This window comes from Salvelinus fontinalis, chromosome 38 (genome assembly GCF_029448725.1).
Source record: "Salvelinus fontinalis isolate EN_2023a chromosome 38, ASM2944872v1, whole genome shotgun sequence".
Taxonomy (NCBI): Eukaryota; Metazoa; Chordata; class Actinopteri; order Salmoniformes; family Salmonidae; genus Salvelinus; species Salvelinus fontinalis.
This window is the reverse complement of record NC_074702.1, coordinates 14102283-14122123: the sequence shown is the minus strand read 5'-3', so window position 1 is coordinate 14122123 and position 19841 is coordinate 14102283. Positions and strand designations below refer to the sequence as shown.

At 44.2% G+C, this 19841-nt stretch overlaps 2 protein-coding genes across 3 annotated transcripts; both read right to left on the bottom strand.

Annotated features, from left to right (window-relative positions):
* Positions 1–1629: 1629 nt before the first annotated feature.
* Positions 1630–14778, bottom strand: LOC129837484 (blood vessel epicardial substance-like). Of its 2 annotated transcripts, XM_055903685.1 has the most exons (9): positions 14332–14778; positions 13443–13701; positions 10822–10946; positions 9966–10153; positions 9687–9795; positions 9306–9473; positions 5694–5835; positions 5241–5288; positions 4365–4447 (listed from the first exon to the last, which is right to left on the bottom strand). In XM_055903685.1, exons 2-8 carry the CDS (start codon positions 13687–13689, stop codon positions 5248–5250), a joined length of 1020 nt encoding a protein of 339 aa, XP_055759660.1. In that variant the 5' UTR covers positions 13690–13701; positions 14332–14778; the 3' UTR covers positions 4365–4447; positions 5241–5247. The 2 variants fall into 2 exon arrangements, with proteins under 2 accessions (XP_055759659.1, XP_055759660.1); XM_055903684.1 differs by lacking the exon at positions 5241–5288 and having other exon boundaries at positions 1630–4447.
* Positions 14779–14884: 106 nt separating this feature from the next.
* Positions 14885–17492, bottom strand: LOC129837485 (popeye domain-containing protein 3-like). Its single transcript, XM_055903687.1, has 3 exons — positions 16345–17492; positions 16143–16251; positions 14885–15579 (listed from the first exon to the last, which is right to left on the bottom strand). The coding sequence occupies exons 1-3, from the start codon at positions 16845–16847 to the stop codon at positions 15250–15252; spliced, it is 942 nt and encodes a 313-aa protein (XP_055759662.1). The 5' UTR covers positions 16848–17492; the 3' UTR covers positions 14885–15249.
* Between the last annotated feature and the right edge of the window lie 2349 nt (positions 17493–19841).

Sequence of the window (19841 nt, the reverse complement as noted above, 5' to 3'; positions counted from 1 at the left end):
AGTTAACAGGCCGATGCTAACAAGCTAACAGTTAGTAGGCCGGGGCTAAACAAGCTAGCAGTTAGCAGACCGGGGCAGGCAAGTTAGCCTTTGGGGGACGTCGCGATGGGGGTAAGTCTGTTCTTGCCTTTTCGTGCGGTGACGTCGATAGACCAGTCGTGGAATTAGTAGTATTCCAGATAGCTCTAGGTAACTAGCAGGTTAGCAGAATGGGCCTTCAGCGGGCGTCGCGCCTGAGGGGCCTGTTGGGAGTCCTCGGGCAGATTATGTCGGTATTCCAGTCGTAGAGGATCGGCGGGATTCCTTGCCCCGTACCGGCAGTAGAAGGGGTCCGGATATTGTAGCCCAGGAGCTGGCAGTGCTAGCTTCAGGCTAATTGGTGCTTGCTCCGGGATGGAAACGCTAGCCAGGAGTGGTCACCCGGGATTGCGGTTAGCTAGTTGCGAAGATCCAGATGAAAAATGTTCAGAGTTTGCGGTAGGAATCCGGGGATATGGAGAGAAATAGGTCCGTTATGCTCTGGTTTGTGTCACGTTGTTCGAACTGGCGAGAGATTTCCGAGCTAAAGGTTAATGACCGCTAGCAATGGTTTGCTAACTGTTAGCTGGCTAGCTTCAGTTGAGGGATTCCAGATCCGAAGTAAATATAAATACTTTTGAAAACATTTGATCCACGCCACATTGGATGAGGCGGGTTGCAGGAGAGTATTTAGAAGTTGAAGTTTAGGAAAATATTTGTAAAAGATATGCGAAGAAAAATATGTAAAAATATATATACAAGGGACAGGGCAAAGACGTGTCAATCCATGTCTCAAAGCTTAAAAATCCTTATTTAACCTGTCTCCTTCCCTTCATCTACACTGAATGAAGTGGATTTAACAGGTGACATCAATAAGGGATCATAGCTTTCATCTTGATTCACCTGGTCAGTCTATGTCATGGAAAGAACAGAAGTTCCTAATGTTTTGCACACTCAGTGTAGTTGTAATTTCGGCACTATCCTAAATTATGAATTTCTCCTTAGATTCAAACAACGATGGTTATGTAAGAAATGTTCATAATGTTTTTTACTGTCATCAAATCACTGCTGGACATATGGAACTGTGGTTTCTGTCAAACTCATCTGACAACAAAATGTATGATTTAGTCATATTTTTGTTTATATGACAACTTTAACGCCTCAGTGAATTATGTGTTGTATCCTCTCTGTTATGTGTGATCCTCGGAGATTGATGGAACTACTGATATTGTTTTAACCTTGTATGGATCATATCATCTAATGTGTATTAATGATCAATTCATAAGACAAGCAACAGTGAATCACTACCTCATGGTTATGTAACAGGGTAGCAGTCCATTTCAATTCGGTCAAGTCCATTTGGGCCTGTGGATAGACTTAACCAAAGCACTTATTGTGGAGATATATGCCTCAAAGACAACGCAGAAAGCACTGTTGTGGAGATATATGCCTCAAAGACAACGCAGAAAGCACTGTTGTGGAGATATATGCCTCAAAGACAACGCAGAAAGCACTGTTGTGTAGCCCACATCCAGTACATATTGTGATGTTATGGACTCACGTTTTTGTTAAATTGTATTATACAATCAAGTGTTCCTCCAAAGCAGAAGATTGTCTTAACGTCTCAAAAGAGCACTGATATGTTTTATTATTTTCCTGTTGGCCTGAATGAATGAATTTTATTCAATTCATTCATTGTATTCAACACCATTTTTTTTTGTTACATCAATCATGGTCTGTCTGAGATATTCAAAAGGTTTATTAGACTGAAATAATAAAACCTGTTGCTTACATCTTCTTTTGGTCTGGTTGATCTTTCAGGGATGTGATGGTTTTAACCACGTGTCAAACTCATTCCACGGAGGGCCGAGTTTCTGTTTGGCTCCTCATACTTGATTGATGAATTAAGGTCACTAATTAGTAAAGAACTCCCCTCACTTGGTTGTCTGGGTCTTAATTGGGAGGAAAACCAAAACATGCCCTCCATGGAATGAGTTTGAACATTGACCTGGTTTAACAGTGACAGGAGTTCAGACTGAGAAAAGAAACCAGTAGTACTCATGATAGCTCCTAGAGGGCGCTATAGGATAAAAAGCAGAGGTCTACGAGCTATCCATCATTCTTTTTCAAGTGTTCCCTTTGAGTAATTAATATAAGGTAACTATCATGACATAAAAAAAGTGATCCCAAACTTGTGTACTTATCACTGTGAAAAAAACAGCACAATAGCCTCAAATGGTTAGCATTGACCAGGAGGTTTAACTTGTTAAATCTTTACATTCATCAAAACACAACACTGCAGAAGCTCAGTGCATAAATAAGAGAATTAATCACACAATATGTCGCACAATGAGTAAAAGGTTTAATAGAAACCTTCCTCAAAGGTTGTGCTTACACTAAAATGTTTTGGTTGTGACACGTGATACTTTTTGAACACTCATTGAGTTTAAGAGCCAAGCAAAGGCATTGTACTACATCCAATCCAACCGGATTTTAAAAAGTACAACAGCTACAAACTCACAATAATACCAAACACTACAAGACAAAGTGAGATGCCAAAATGTACAGTTCTGTTTTCCAGCTACAGTGGAGAGAACAAGTATTTGATACACTGCCGATTTTGCAGGTTTTCCTACTTACAAAGCATGTAGAGGTCTGAAATTTTTATCATAGGTACACTTCAACTGTGAGAGACGAAATCTAAAACAAAAATAATTAGCATTTTATTGCATGACATAAGTATTTGATACATCAGAAAAGCAGAACTTAATATTTGGTACAGAAACCTTTGTTTGCAATTACAGAGATCATACATTTCCTGTAGTTCTTGACCAGGTTTGCACACACTGCAGCAGGGATTTTGGCCCACTCCTCCATATAGATCTTCTCCAGATCCTTCAGGTTTCGGGGCTGTCGCTGGGTAATACGGACTTTCAGCTCCCTCCAAAGATTTTCTATGGGGTTCAGGTCTGGAGACTGGCTAGGCCACTCCAGGACCTTGAGATGCTTCTTACGGAGCCACTCCTTAGTTGCCCTGGCTGTGTGTTTCGGGTCGTTGTCATGCTGGAAGACCCAGCCACGACCCATCTTCAATGCTCTTACTGAGGGAAGGAGGTTGTTGGCCAAGATCTCGCGATACATGGCCCCATCCATCCTCCCCTCAATACGGTGCAGTTGTCCTGTCCCCTTTGCAGAAAAGCATCCCCAAAGAATGATGTTTCCACTTCCATGCTTCACGGTTGGGATGGTGTTCTTGGGGTTGTACTCATCCTTCTTCTTCCTCCAAACACGGCGAGTGGAGTTTAGACCAAAAAGCTCTATTTTTGTCTCATCAGACCACATGAGCTTCTCCCATTCCTCCTCTGGATCATCCAGATGGTAATTGGCAAACTTCAGACGGGCCTGGACATGCACTGGCTTGAGCAGGGGGACCTTGCGTGCGCTGCAGGAAATTAATCCATGACGGCGTAGTGTGTTACTAATGGTTTTCTTTGAGACTGTGGTCCCAGCTCCCTTCAGGTCATTGACCAGGTCCTGCCGTGTAGTTCTGGGCTGATCCCTCACCTTCCTCATGATCATTGATGCCCCACGAGGTGAGATCGTGCATGGAGCCCCAGACCGAGGGTGATTGACCGTCATCTTGAACTTCTTCCATTTTCTAATAATTGCTCCAACAGTTGTTGCCTTCTCACCAAGCTGCTTGCCTATTGTCCTGTAGCCCATCCCAGCCTTGTGCAGGTCTACAATTTTATCCCTGATGTCCCTTACACAGCTCTCTGGTCTTAGCCATTGTGGAGAGGTTGGAGTCTGTTGACAGGTGTCTTTTATACAGGTAACGAGTTCAAACAGGTGCAGTTAATACAGGTAATGAGTGGAGAACAGGAGGGCTTCTTAAAGAAAAACTAACAGGTCTGTGAGAGCCAGAATTCTTACTGGTTGGTAGGTGATCAAATATTTATGTCATGCAATAAAATGCAAATTAATTACTTAAAAATCATACAATGTGATTTTCGGGATTTTTGTTTTAGATTCCGTCGCTCACAGTTGAAGTGTACCTATGATAAAAATTACAGACCTCTACATGCTTTGTAAGTAGGAAAACCTGCAAAATCGGCAGTGTATCAAATACTTGTTCTCCCCACTGTATATGTAGATAGATATTTTGATAATGTAAAAGCCTTTTTCAAGCTATTGTTTAAGTTATTCTACCATAACTAACCAGGGTCTGTATCAGATTACAGGATAGGTGGGTTGTCAGTACTGTTGTTGTAGGATAATGTCACATCTCCTTACACCTCCTCTATGGCTGTCGAGTGGGTGTGATGTTTCTTAACAGGAGAGTCTGGCTTGGACTCTATAAAGACGTCGTCTTCTATTTTTTCTTCAATGGGCTTCATCGTTTTGGATGTCTTGGAGGCAGGAGATTTTTCTGGAAAGAAGGACACAACGGTTAGCGTGGGAATAGAGGTGTGTGTGTTTTTTTAATGTAACTGTGTGTGTTTTCATGTGGCCACAGACGAACGCACCATAAAGGTGACACAAACAAGGTTATCATAGGTCACAAATTCCACAATCCTTCATTCTGATTCATATGACAATACTTTAAAAACAAAACAGAATCACAACCACACATTTGACAGAATACACAGATAAACCCTAATTTCACATATATGTTTGTGTTGGAGACGGGGGGAAGACAGTGTGAAGTTAAATCAACATGGTAAGAAAACAAAATCATTCTGAATCCTTTTCCAGACATATCACTCACATTTGCAATTCAACCCCTACATTTGATATGGACATTGCAACAGGATAATGTAGAGCTATTGGGGTTAAAGAGTGTCTTGTATGTGTAAATACTGAAAGTGTTCCAGTAGGAGCTGGACAGCAGCACTATTACTACAGGATGGATGATATGAATGAATGCTGTCCTACTCTTAAACACTGAACTTTGAAGATGTTAAAAGGACAAACCAGGTTACCGGGGATCACTCGTTTTAGAACAGGCAACATAGTGCAGAGCTGTAGGGTTAAATATTTAGGGTTGGGTTTGAGGGAATGATCTAGCCCGAGTCCCAGATCTGTTTCAACTGTCTTGCCAACTCCTATGTCATTGTCATGCCAAATGATAGTTGGCAAGACAGCACAAACAGATCTGGGACTCAGGCATTAGGAAGGTGAATTTGAGGGCAGGGGGAGGGAGAGAAAAGAGATAGTCTTACACCCCCTTCAGGGCAAGGTGTGATCTGAGAGAGTGGGTTGATTCACAGCTAGAGGAGGAGGAGGGGGGGGGGGGGGACAGGAGAAACAATGTCAGAGAACAACTAACTAGAACACAACACCTAATAAACAATGTTGTCAGATTGGAGCTAAACCCCTAATAAACCAGGATTTAGTGTCTGTTAACATCACACATCAAAGAGGATATGAGGGGTAAACGACGAAGACGGACTCAACCGCGGATACCCATAATGCCTCATGATTTGAGTAAAATAAGTGACTGTTTAACAGCTACTATTGACCTGGCAAAGATCCACCGTGAATCGAAACTTTGTCACTATTAAAAGGTGGCATGATAGTGTCAGTCCTTTTCAGACTCAATAGCTATTCAGGTTGTTGGACACTGACAGATGGGCCAATAGTACCACAGCTTGATGGGAGGTGGTGAGACTTACGATGTGAAGAGCCACTGGAGCCTCCACGGTGGATCTGGTTCAGGATGTCATCGGTGTCACTGGTGCTGCCCATGCTGTTCCTCATCTGCATCATAGAGACCTGGGAGCACAAGCTGGGCTGACGCTCCATCTTCTTCGCTGCCTGTTCATGTAAACATTGTCATCGTTATCGTCATCATTGTTATCATCGGTGTCACCACCACCATCATCATCATAATCTATGTTATTTCTGCCCCCAGCTGTACCCTGGACACCATATGTGAATTGATTGCCCTCCATCTATCTTCAGAGCTCGTGCTGTTAGGTTACCTACACTGGGACATGCTTAACACCTCAGCCATCCTACAATCTAAACTTGATGCCCTCAATCTCACACAAATTATCAATGAACCTACCAGGTACAACCCCAAATCCGTAAGCGCGGGCACCCTCAGATATCATCCTAACCAACCTGCCCTCCAAATACACCTCTGCTGTCTTCAACCAGGATCTCAGCAATCACTGCCTCATCGCCTGTGTCCGTAATGGGTCTGCGGTCAAACGACCACCCCTCATCACTGTCCCTAAAACACTTCAGCGAGCAGGCCTTTCTAATCGACCTGGCCCGGGTATCCTGGAAGGATATTGACCTCATTCTGTCAGTAGAGGATGCCTGGTTATTCTTTAAAAGTGCTTTCCTCACCATCTTAACAAAGCATGCCCCATTCAAAACATGTAGAACCAGGAACATATATAGCCCTTGCTTCACTCCAGACCTGACTGCCCTTGACCAGCATAAAAACATCCTGTGGCGTACTGCATTAGCATCGAATAGCCCCCGTGATATGCAACTTTTCAGTGACGTTAGCAACCAATATACACAGGCAGTTAGGAAAGCAAAGGCTAGCTTTTTCAAACAGAAATGTACATCCTGTAGCACAAACTCCAAAAAGTTCTGGGACACTGTAAAGTCCATGGAGTATAAGAGCACCTCCTCCCAGCTGCCCACTGCACTGAGGCTAGGAAACACTGTCACCACCGATAAATCCACGATAATTGAGAATTTCAATAAGCATTTCTCTACGGCTGGCCATGCTTTCCACCTGGCTACTCCTACCCCGGTCAACAGCCCTGCACCCCCCACAGCAACTTGCCCAAGCCTCCCCATTTCTCCTTCACCCAAATCCAGATAGCTGATGTTCTGAAACAGCTGCAAAATCTGGACCCCGACAAGTCAGCCGGGCTAGACAATCTGGACCCTCTCTTTCTAAAATTATCCGCCAAAATTGTTGCAACCCCTATTACTAGCCTGTTCAACCTCTCTTTCAAATCGTCTGAGATTCCCAAAGATTGGAAAGCTGCCGCGTTCATCCCCCTCTTCAAAGGGGGAGACACTCTAGACCCAAACTGCTACAGACCTATATCTATCCTACCTTGCCTTCCTAAGGTCTTTGAAAGCCAAGTTAACAAACAGATCACGACCATTTCGAATCCCACCGTACCTTCTCCGCTATGCAATCTGGTTTCCGAGCTGATCATGGGTGCACCTCAGCCACACTCAAGGTCCGAAACGATATCATAACCGCCATCGATAAGAGACAATACTGTGCAGCTATATTCATCGACCTGGCCAAGGCTTTCGACTCTGTCAATCACCACATTCTTATCGGCAGACTCAACAGCCTTGGTTTCTCAAATGACTGCCTCGCCTGGTTCACCAACTACTTCTCAGACAGAGTTCAGTGTGTCAAATTGGAAGGCCTGTTGCCCGGACCTCTGGCAGTCTCTATGGGGGTGCCACAGGGTTCAATTCTCGGGCCGACTCTCTTCTCTGTATACATCAATGATGTCGCTCTTGCTGCTGGTGATTCTCTGATCTAACCTCCAGACGAGCTTCAATGCCATACAACTCTCCTTCCGTGGACTCCAACTGCTCTTAAATGCAAGTAAAACTAAATGCATGCTCTTCAACCGATCGCTGCCCGCACCTGGCCGCCCGTCCAGCATCACTACTCTGGACGGTTCTGACTTAGAATACGTGAACTACAAATACCTAGGTGTCTGGATAGACTGTAAACTCTCCTTCCAGACTCACATTAAGCATCTCCAATCCAAAATTCAATCTAGAATTGGCTTCCTATTTCGCAACAAATTATCCTTCACTCATGCTGCCAAACATACCCTCGTAAAACTGACTATCCTACCGATCCCTGACTTTGGCGATGTCATTTACAAAATAGCCTCCAACACTCTACTCAGCAAATTGGATGCAGTCTATCACAGTGCCATCCGTTTTGTCACCAAAGCCCCATATACTACCCACCACTGTGACCTGTATGCTCTCGTTGGCTGGCCCTCGCTTCATATTTGTCATCAAACCCACTGGCTCCAGGTCATCTATAAGTCTTTGCTAGGTAAAGCCCCGCCTTATCTCAGCTCACTGGTCACCATCGCAGCACCCACCCGTAGCACGCGCTCCAGCAGGTATATTTCACTGGTCACCCCCAAAGCCAATTCCTACGTTGGTCACCTTTCCTTCCAGTTTTCTGCTGCCAAATACTGGAACGAACTGCAAAAATCACTGAAGCTGGAGACTCATATCTCCCTCACTAACTTTAAGCACCAGATGTCAGAGCAGCACACAGATCACCTGTGCATAGCCCATCTGTAAATAGCCCATCCAACTACCTCATCCCCATACTGCTATTTATTTTATTTTGCTCCTTTGCACCCCAGTATTTCTACTTGCACATTCATCTTCTGCACATCTATCACTCCAGTGTTTAATTGCTGTATTGTAATTATTTCGCCACTATGGCCTATTTATTGCCTTACCTCCCTTATCCTACCTCATTTGTACACACTGTATATAGACTGTGTCGCACTGCTTTGCTTTATCTTGGCCAGGGCGCAGTTGTAAATGAAAACTTGTTCTCAACTTGCCTACCTGGTTAAATAAAGGTGAAAAAATAATAATAATTTAATCTAAGGAGACAATTCTTAATTCTTAACTCAGGAAGGTTAATGACCAAATCACAATTACACTGTGTACAAAGTGTACAAAACATTAGGAACTCCTGCTCTTTCCATAACATAGACTGACCAGGTGAATCCAGGTGAAAGCTATGATCCCTTATTGATGTCACCTGTTAAATCCACTTCAATCAGTGTAGGTGAAGGGGATACAGGTTAAAGAAGGATTTTTAAGACTTGAGACAGTTGAGGCATGGATTGTGTATGTGTGCCAGTCAGAGGGTGAATGGACAATACAAAAGATTTAAGTACCTTTGAACAGGGTATGGTGCCAGGTGCACCGGTGTGAAGAATTGCAACGCCGCTGGGTTTTTCACACTCAACAGTTTCCCATGTATATCAAGAATGGTCCACCACCCAAAGGACATCCAGCCAACTTGACACAACTGTGGGAAGCATTGGAGTCAACATGGGCCAGCATCCCTGTGGAACGCTTTCGACACCTAGAGTCCATGCCCCAACAAATTGAGACTATTCTGAGGGCAAAGGGGGGTGCAACTCAACATTAGCATGGTGTTCCTAATGTTTTGTACATTACGTGCATGTTTGTAGAAAATAGAAACTACAGTGTCTCAGTTTCTGAACAGTGACTAAACCCACCTTGTCACTGAGAGTGGGGTCGTTGAGCGAGTACAGCTTGTTGGTGATGTCTTTGCCAATGAGGTACCTGAACACCTCGTTCAGGAAGGAGTCAGACTCCAGGAAGTAGGTGAGCCTCTCTCTGGACCAACACAGGAATTTACAATTCTCCTCCGCCATGATGGTCACCTGTAAATGAATCAAGAAGTCACAGGTTGTCATGGTATCAAACCTGCCCTATCATGACCTAATCATGCCAACAGTACTTGTGTTGTTTGGTCTACCCAGTATGGATACACTATGAACTGGAATATGGGTAAGTGGTAAATTGGGTTATATATATAAAAGACATTTTTAAAAAATTAAAAAATTATACATTCAATAATCTGAGTGTCTAGTTACCTGGAATTTTTCTCCTCTGTTCATCTGGGTTGATCTAAACTCAGGGGAGTCGATGAAGGCGTTCGTGTAGATGTTATGGAGGAAATGACCTCGATATGACACCTTCATTCTGTCGCACAAAAACGTATAGTCAACATGGATGACCATGGACGGATCAGATGCACACAGATGCACACAGATAATGTTAAACCTTATTTTCTCAAACACCATTCATGGAAAACCGGGGATGGAATGACATGGTAGATATGTGACAGGGAGATGTCTCAGAGTGATACCTACTTTCCTTTAAGGAGGATACTGAGGCGCTCATCCACAGAGGTCTTGTCCTCGGCAGCATACACCTGTCCCTTCTTCAGGCTCTGGATGGTGCAGAATTGGCCCGTCAGTCTCTGGAACAGGGCCTCGCGCACGTGAAGAGGCTCAAACATCCGCTTGTACACTGACTTCAGCTCCCTGTCAATCTTAATCTGACAGAAGACATAACACGGTTACAGCTCATTGTCTATAGCTGATAGAGTGGAATGTAAAGGGTTATGATGGATGATTGACGTGACTTGAGCTAGGCTCCTGATTCAGGGTGGATGACCACAGGGCGTAACATAAAGGACCAGGCATTAAGTATATTTTAGGCTCTTTAATAAAATATCACCATAGCAGCCATCATAAAGTGAGAGCCACCTAGTTCTACTCATCCTTGATATTGAATTGATAGGACACAATTCACTCATGTATGTCATTCAGTGTTAGTAGATGGAGGGAGGAGTGGAGACATGGGAGTGAAGAGGACAGTAGTATAGATGTAAACATAACTTCCTTTCTCGTTATGAGGAGAGGTGGTCCCATTCTGTCAGTTATGTGAAGGCCCTCTACACACTGGAAGTCCCCTGGTTGCAGCAGTGCATTTGAAAGACCTGCATCTCATTTAGGTAGAGAGAGACAGAGTGGCCCCAACCCCAGGGGGATGTGACGCTGTCTCACCGCTGAGAGACACAATGGAAAACTAATCTCCAAAAGTCCTCATCAAAATAACTGTTCCAGGCAACTTGTATCTACTCTAAGCTGTATGTATGTACTGTATATAAATGGACCACAGTCTGCCTCTAACTGGACTGTGTTGGGTTGGGGCAGAACTCACAGGTCTGCGTTTGTAGACCAGGTAGAAGAAGTGCATGAAGTTGACCAGCAGGAAGACCACGTTCCACACCATGACATCCAGGTTACACCGGTACAGCGTTGCCCAGGTGATGAACAGACAGCTTCCTGTCAGGGTCAGGGACAGAAAGTAATAAAGCACACTTGAGTTATTATTGGTTGAGTTATATCCTCATATTGCCCTATAGCGGTACATTTTTAAACTAGCTTGAGAAAACTCCAGTAGGCAGTTGTACTACCACCAACATAGTGGTCATATTATATGATATCATTCCACTCTACTCAGTGTCTTTCCCAGTTGTACTACCACCAATATAGTGGTCATATGATATGATATCATTCCACTCTACTCAGTGTCTTTCCCAGTTGTACTACCACCAACATAGTGGTCATATTATATGATATCATTCCACTCTACTCAGTGTCTTTCCCAGTTGTACTACCACCAACATAGTGGTCATATTATATGATATCATTCCACTCTGCTCAGTCCCTTTCCCAGCTGTACTACCACCAACATAGTGGTCACGATGTGATATCATTCCACTCTGCTCATTCCCTTTCCCAGCTGTACTACCACCAACATAGTGGTCACGATGTGATATCATTCCACTCTACTCAGTGTCTTTCCCAGTTGTACTACCACCAACATAGTGGTCATATTATATGATATCATTCCACTCTACTCAGTGTCTTTCCCAGTTGTACTACCACCAACATAGTGGTCATATTATATGATATCATTCCACTCTACTCAGTGTCTTTCCCAGTTGTACTACCACCAACATAGTGGTCATATTATATGATATCATTCCACTCTACTTAGTGTATTTCCCAGCTGTACTACCACCAACATAGTGGTCAAATGATGTGATATCATTCCACTCTGCTCAGTCCCTTTCCCAGCTGTACTACCACCAACATAGTGGTCACGATGTGATATCATTCCACTCTGCTCAGTGTCTTTCCCAGCTGTACTACCACCAACATAGTGGTCATGATATGATATCATTCCACTCTACTCAGTGTCTTTCCCAGCTGTCCTACCACCAACATAGTGGTCATATTATATAATATCATTCCACTCTACTCAGTGTCTTTCCCAGTTGTACTACCACCAACATAGTGGTCATGATATGATATCATTCCACTCTACTCAGTGTCTTTCCCAGTTGTACTACCACCAACATATTGGTCACGATATGATATCATTCCACTCTACTTAGTGTCTTTCCCAGCTGTACTACCACCAACATAGTGGTCATATTATATGATATCATTCCACTCTACTCAGTGTCTTTCCCAGTTGTACTTCCACCAACATACTGTAGTGGTCACGATATGATATCATTCCACTCTACTTAGTGTTTTTCCCAGTTGTACTGCCACCAACACAGTGGTCATATGATATGATATCATTCCACTCTACTTAGTGTTTTTCCCAGTTGTACTACCACCAACATAGTGGTCACGAAATGATATCATTCCACTCTACTTAGTGTCTTTCCCAGCTGTACTACCACCAACATAGTGGTCCCGATATGATATCATTCCACTCTACTCAGTGTCTTTCCCAGCTGTACTACCACCAACATAGTGGTCACAGTATGATATCATTCCACTCTACTCAGTGTCTTTCCCAGCTGTACTACCACCAACATAGTGGTCACGGTATGATATCATTCCACTCTACTTAGTGTCTTTCCCAGCTTTACTACCACCAACATAGTGGTCCCGATATGATATAATTTGCATATGCGGCTATGGAACCCTGACCTGTTCACCGGATGTGCTACCTGTCCCAGATCTGCTGTTTTCAACTCTCTAGAGACCGCAGGAGTGGTAGAGATACTCTTAATGATCAGCTATGAAAAGCCAACTGACATTTACTCCTGAGGTGCTGACTTGCTGCCCCCTCGACAACCATTGTGATTATTATTATTTGACCATGCTGGTCATTTATGAACATTTGAACATCTTGGCCATTGTTCTGTTATCATCTCCACCTGGCACAGCCAGAAAAGGACTGGCCACCCCTCATAGCCTGGTTCCTCTATAGGTTTCTTCCTAGGTTTTGGCCTTTCTAGGGAGTTTTTCCTAGCCACCAAGCTTCTACACCTGCATTGCTTGCTGTTTGGGGTTTTATGCTGGGTTTCTGTACAGCACTTTGAGATATCAGCTAATGTAAGAAGGGCTATATAAATAAATTTGATTTGATTTGATTCCAATGTACTCAGTCCCTTTCCCAGCTGTACTTCCACCAACATACTGTAGTGGTCACGATATGATATCATTCCACTCTACTTAGTGTCTTTCCCAGCTGTACTACCACCAACATAGTGGTCATATTATATGATATCATTCCACTGTACTCAGTCCCTTTCAGTCCCTGTACTACCACAGCAACTCCCCCTTCTCCAGGAAGTGTGGACTCGTTCACTCACTATAGTGTTTCTATCATATTTCTAACAGCAATTCAATGCATATGAATCCTTGAGATGGAGTGAACAAGTGGATACTTTGAAGAGAAGGGAGAGATACTGTGGTGGTAGAACTGGTAATGAAACTGAAAATCTGGGCCAGCAGAGGCCAGTATGGACCCACCTGTCATCAGCATGAGGCGCAGCAGGATCATGTGCAGGGTCAGGGTGGTGGGGATGACCAGGCCCAGGAGGAGAGACAGGTTCCCCAGGTGGAAGAGCAGGTGGTGGGCCTCCTCCCACTCCTCACAGGAGGTTATGTTGGGCTCCAGGGTGGTCATCACCGGACCTCCAGACCCAGGGACTGCTGACCGCAGGGGGGCCAGGGTGGTGTAGAACAGGCTACTGGTCATCTCTGGAGAGGTGGACATCCTGATCCTCACCTAGAGAGAGGTGGGGAGGGTGTTGTGGTTGTTTATGTACTGCTTATGAATGGGGTATGTACATGTTATGAATGTATTATTATGTTGGTACCTTTCAAGTTAAGTGTTACAGGATTGATGGTAGAAACAGCAGTGTACATCAGTTTGTCACTATCACAATCTCAATATCCTCAGGTTTCAATAGATTTTCATAACAGATTACTGTATTTCCAAATGTTTTATTTTATGTAGTAATGCATTAGAATAACTTTTGAGATGCTTATAGGCCTACTGACACAGTCAACATAATACTTGATTCATCAACTAACTGATTTCATACTGCAAATAGCCTGGGAATTGATCATACCGATCATACAGCACTGGAGTGACATCGAAAGGTTTCACTGGGAGATATCAACCTCAACTGGGTTTTGAGCGGATCTCGTGACTAACGCGCAGCAATATTTGATATAGATTGTGAAATGGAAATGGAAAAAGTGCGAAATGAGTCGGCTACAATACTCTGCTTGTAGAAAATTAACGGGACCCACCAGCAGACGTCTTAAGAAATAGCCCAATTTGTTTGAGCGATAACTTTCCTTTCACCACTCAGTCAGAGTAAGATAACAGAAAATTGGAGATGTAACTTACCAATCTGACAACAATCGATCAAACGCGTCGCTGGACAGGATAATGAATAGAAAACAATGGACACGTAATGAGGAGATATAAATGTATGTCCTCGCGAGCTGGGGGGCTGCACAATGTGAGTCGCGCATTCCAGTGAACTGACAGGCATTGACTAAAATGGGCAAGAGGCGAGGGGACAGCAGTCAACACTACCCCGCCGCTGCGCACCAGCAAAGTCCAGGCACGCCAACAGGGGGAGGTAAAATGTCCCTTTAACTGAAAATATAGCCTAGCAGCCAGCAACTCCTAGGAAAAAAATATTATGAAGCCAGTCGAGTGAATCGTGTTATGTGTTTCGAGATGTTGGTAAACCTAATTGAACAGTGCTCCTTCCCCCTCCAGAGGTGACATGAGCTGCGTGAGGAGGTTGACAAGAGCAGATATTAATGAGATCAGCACCAAGGTCAGCGCGAGAAAGTGATTGACACTCACCTGTAGGCTGCTCTGCAGAAATGCACGCTCCCCGAGGAAAATGTTGTAGCAATAATGAAAGTTATTCAATATACAATACGTATAGGGTTACATTGCATTGTTAATAATTTTTTATGATTAAACACAAATATTGACCAAAAAAACTCAGTAAGGCATTGAATATACAGTCTCAATTTAAGACAGGCAGGTAGTAAAGTGCACTATAAAACATAAGCAGGAATCAGGGGTAACATTTCACTGGTATTTTGATGCAGAGAAAATCTCTCTCACACTCCCACACACATGTCTCGCAAACCAAGTGGAGGGTTACTTGATGTGCTACAATGTATTCTATGTTGATGCGTAAATTACATAGCTTATGCCCTATCTATAGCCTAAGCACTTGAGGATAACAGACAAAAACAACATCCATTAATGAAAAACAAACGTTAAAAAGTTCCGTTCCAGTCACGAGACAGTCTCTTTCGGTGCTGTTATAGTTATAGGGACACGGGCACGGTGGCCATGGTCACATTGCGCTGGGACTCGTAGGAACGCATCTGTCCGGTCTAATTCAGGCAACGGGGGCACGTGACAGTAGGTGGGTAACCGGAGATCATATCGGAACCCGCGGCTGTCGAAAGCCTTGTCGTTGAGGGAGTACAGCTTGTCCGCGATGTCATTCCGCACCACGAGCGCAAAGACCTTGGCGATGTAGCGGTGCTTGGCGAAGAGTAGGTACAGTTTCTTACGTCTCCAAGAAACGTACCTACAGCAATTATCTGCACGCAGGGTCACCTGGGGAAAGAAAACACTAACGCTTATACACTGAGTATACCAAACATTAAGAACACCTTAATATTGAGTTGCACCCACACAGGGATGTTGGCCAATGTTGACTCCAATGCTTCCTACAGTTGTGTCAAGTTGGCTAGATGTCTTTTGGGTGTTGGACCATTATTGATACACACAGGAAACAGTTAAGCGTGAAAAACCCAGCACCTTGCAGTTCTTGACACAACCCCGTGCGCCCGACACTTACTCCCATACCCCATTTCAAAGGCACTTCAATCTTCTGTATTTCCCATTCACCTTCTGAATAGCACACATACACAATACATGTCTCAATTGTCTCAAGGCTTAAAAATCTTTATTTAAGTTGTCTCTTCCCCTTCATCTACACTGATTGAAGTAGATTTAACAAGTGACATCAATATGGGATCATACAGTAGCTTTCACCTGGATTCACCTGGTCAGTCTATGTCATGGCAAGAGCAGGTGTTCTTAATGTTTTGTATACTCAGTGTATATGCCAGACACATTAGCCAAAATGTGCTTTAGTCGATCAGTTTACTATTTACCTGGAAAAGTCCCTCCTCTGACGGCCGGAGAGAGTCCCATTCAGGTGAATCGAGAAACTGGAAAGGATAGATGTAATGTAAAAACTCTCCATTTACTGTCACACGAATTCTGTAAAAAAGGAAAAGTGGGACATTAGGCGATTGTACATGACATAACATCAAATACAGTTGTATAAAATGTCAAAGTGAAGTTCAAATGCACCTGCCGGACAGAAGAACGGACAGCTTATCAATAGCAGTCTTGCCCTCCATGGCAAAACAGTGGTCTTTCTCTATAGTGTGGATGTCCCCTTCACAACAGGCGACTATCTTGCCGAAGTGGGTGAGCGACACCCCCAGCTTTTTGAACAGGTAGCTGTACAGATCTTGAAACTCCTTTTCGAAAGTAACGTTCCTCAGCCGGTAGGCGACATGCACAACTTGAACTGCACATACCCCAAAGAGAGCGAAATTCCACAAAAAGGTGTCGGTGGTGCACGCGTCCGACCATGACCAAATGGTTGTGCAGAAGAAACCGAGCGTCAGAAAGGTAAACAAGTAGAGGAGCCCATAGAACCCGCTCCCTCCCATGAACCCCAAAACAAGGAAGATACTGGCGAGGTGGAAGATAGCCACCTCGGATCCCCCCTTCCATTCTTCGCACAACGGGTGCACGACAGCCGCCGTTAAGTTTTCAGGAGGTGGGAAAAATTCTGGCACCTCCATTGTCGCGCACGTCACTTTTCCGAAAACTGAGAGGTGGTAAGAGAAAACGAATAAGTTTTCACGGAGACTTCCACCCTAACATTTAATTTGATTATATCACCTCTTAAAATATGACCCGGGTATCGGGACGGTGGTGGCTAAGTAGTCTACTGCTCCCCTTGGTCCTGACATCCTACTGATTAAAGCTCTATCGGGCTCAACCAAACCATATCTTCTATGCACATGACGTCTAGGATATATCCAATAATTGAAATGCGATATTGAGATATAAGATGTACGGATATCAAATTACCCATTCAACAAATGACAGCCTGAGCAAATGACATTACACAACACCACCAAGTAGGCCTAACATGTTCACCTTTCAATGAAAATCTCAGATAATTTTCAAACTCACCAAACATATACTGTGATGATGGTGTTATGAATTTGCCTGATTAAGAGAAGATTGTGATGATGAATGATAAGCCTCCAAGGTCTCTGACAGAAGGTGGTCTCCAACAACTCAGCAGGGCTGTAACACTTCCTCTACTTGTTTCTTGTTCTGCTATAGGTGTAAAGGTGAGTAGGATGGACCCTGCTATAGGTGTAAAGGTGAGTAGGGTGGACCCTGCTATAGGTGTAAAGGTGAGTAGGATGGACCCTGCTATAGGTGTAAAGGTGAGTAGGATGGACCCTGCTATAGGTGTAAAGGTGAGTAGGGTGGACCCTGCTATAGGTGTCAAGGTGAGTAGGGTGGACCCTGCTATAGGTGTCAAGGTGAGTAGGGTGGACCCTGCTATAGGTGTAAAGGTGAGTAGGATGGACCCTGCTATAGGTGTAAAGGTGAGTAGGGTGGACCCTGCTATAGGTGTAAAGGTGAGTAGGGTGGACCCTGCTATAGGTGTAAAGCTGAGTAGGGTGGACCCTGCTATAGGTGTAAAGCTGAGTAGGGTGGACCCTGCTATAGGTGTAAAGGTGAGTAGGATGGACCCTGCTATAGGTGTAAAGGTGAGTAGGATGGACCCTGCTATAGGTGTAACGGTGAGTAGGATGGACCCTGCTATAGGTGTAAAGGTGAGTAGGATGGACCCTGCTATACGTGTAAAGGTGAGTAGGATGGACCCTGCTATAGGTGTAAAGGTGAGTAGGATGGGCCCTGCTATACGTGTAAAGGTGAGTAGGGTGGACCCTGCTATACGTGTAAAGGTGAGTAGGATGGACCCTGCTATACGTGTAAAGGTGAGTAGGGTGGACCCTGCTATACGTGTAAAGGTGAGTAGGATGGACCCTGCTATACGTGTAAAGGTGAGTAGGGTGGACCCTGCTATACGTGTAAAGGTGAGTAGGATGGACCCTGCTATAGGTGTAAAGGTGAGTAGGATGGGCCCTGCTATACGTGTAAAGGTGAGTAGATGGACCCTGCTATACGTGTAAAGGTGAGGAGGATGGACCCTGGGGGGATGAAACAGCTCAACTCTAATGAGTGGTTGTGTATGTGTGTGTGTCTGTGTGTGTCTGTGTGTCTGTGTGTCTTTCCCACTCCTTCATCTCTCTGTTTTCAGACCAGGACATCATAAATCACAGTGATAGACTAACAGTAGGGAGGCAGGGAGGCAGCAGTGATCTATCTGGGCTAAAATAACCCACTGCAGTTTCCCCTGGTGAGCTGCTGCCTACCTGACCAGACAGTCAAGGTGACATTGAGAATCACAGAGCTGCAGAGGACTGAAAACTCAGGCAGTGAAATATTTAGGACATGCTGCAATCACATGCAGAGATCCCCTGGGTCCAAATCCTTCAGTATGTCAGACAGACAGAGAGAGCTAGATACATCCTCTGTGTTTGTGTCAGTGCTCTGTGTTTGTACGAGTGCTTTCTCTCTCTCTCTCTCTCTCTCTCAAATCAAATCAAATTGTATTTGTCACATACACATGGTTAGCAGATGTTAATGTGAGTGTAGCGAAATGCTTGTGCTTCTAGTTCCGACAATGCAGTAATAACCAACAAGTAATCTAACCTAACAATTCCACAACTACTACCTTATACACACAAGTGTAAAGGGATAAAGAATATGTAGATAAATATATATGAATGAGTGATGGTACAGAACGGCATAGGCAAGATGCAGTAGATGGTATAGAGTACAGTATATACATATGAGATGAGTAATGTAGGGTATATAAACATAAAGGGGCATAGTTTAAAGTGGCTAGTGATACATGTATTACATAAGATGGCAAGATGCAGTAGATGACATAGAGTACAGTATATACATATACATATGAGATGAGTAATGTAGGGTATGTAAACATTATATTAAGTGGCATTGTTTAAAGTGGCTAGTGATACATTTTTACATAATTTCCATCAATTCCCATTATTAAAGTGGCTGGAGTTGAGTCAGTATGTTGGCAGCGGCAACTAAATGTTACTGGTGGTTGTTTAACAGTCTGATGGCCTTGAGATAGAAGCTGTTTTTCAGTCTCTCGGTCCCTGCTTTGATGCACCTGTACTGACCTCGCCTTCTGGATGATAGCGGGGTGAACAGGCAGTGGCTCGGGTGGTTGTTGTCCTTGATGATCTTTATGGCCTTCCTGTGACATCGGGTGGTGTAGGTGTCCTGGAGGGCAGGTAGTTTGCCCCCGGTGATGCGTTGTACAGACCTCACTACCCTCTGGAGAGCCTTACGGTTGTGGGCGGAGCAGTTGCCGTACCAGGCGGTGATACAGCCTGACAGGATGCTCTCGATTGTGCATCTGTAGAAGTTTGTGAGTGCTTTTGGTGACAAGCCGAATTTCTTCAGCCTGCTGAGGTTGAAGAGGCGCTGCTGCGCCTTCTTCACAACGCTGTCTGTGTGGGTGGACCAATTCAGTTTGTCCGTGATGTGTACACCGAGGAACTTAAAACTTTCCACCTTCTCCACTACTGTCCCATCGATGTGGATAGGGGTGTGCTCCCTCTGCTGTTTCCTGAAGTCCACAATCATCTCCTTTGTTTTGTTGACGTTGAGTG

Coding starts and splice junctions, on each gene's coding strand:
- LOC129837484 (XM_055903684.1), bottom strand. CDS start 13,689: ATGTCCACCTCTCCAGAGATGACCAGTAGCCTGTTCTACACCACCCTG. Junction 5,836..9,305: donor ACCCCACTCTCAGTGACAAG/GTGGGTTTAGTC, acceptor TTACATGAACAG/GCAGCGAAGAAGATGGAGCG. Junction 4,448..5,693: donor CTCCAGTGGCTCTTCACATC/GTAAGTCTCACC, acceptor CCTTCTTTCCAG/AAAAATCTCCTGCCTCCAAG.
- LOC129837485 (XM_055903687.1), bottom strand. CDS start 16,847: ATGGAGGTGCCAGAATTTTTCCCACCTCCTGAAAACTTAACGGCGGCT. Junction 16,252..16,344: donor TCCGTTCTTCTGTCCGGCAG/GTGCATTTGAAC, acceptor CCTTTTTTACAG/AATTCGTGTGACAGTAAATG. Junction 15,580..16,142: donor CAGAGGAGGGACTTTTCCAG/GTAAATAGTAAA, acceptor TTCTTTCCCCAG/GTGACCCTGCGTGCAGATAA.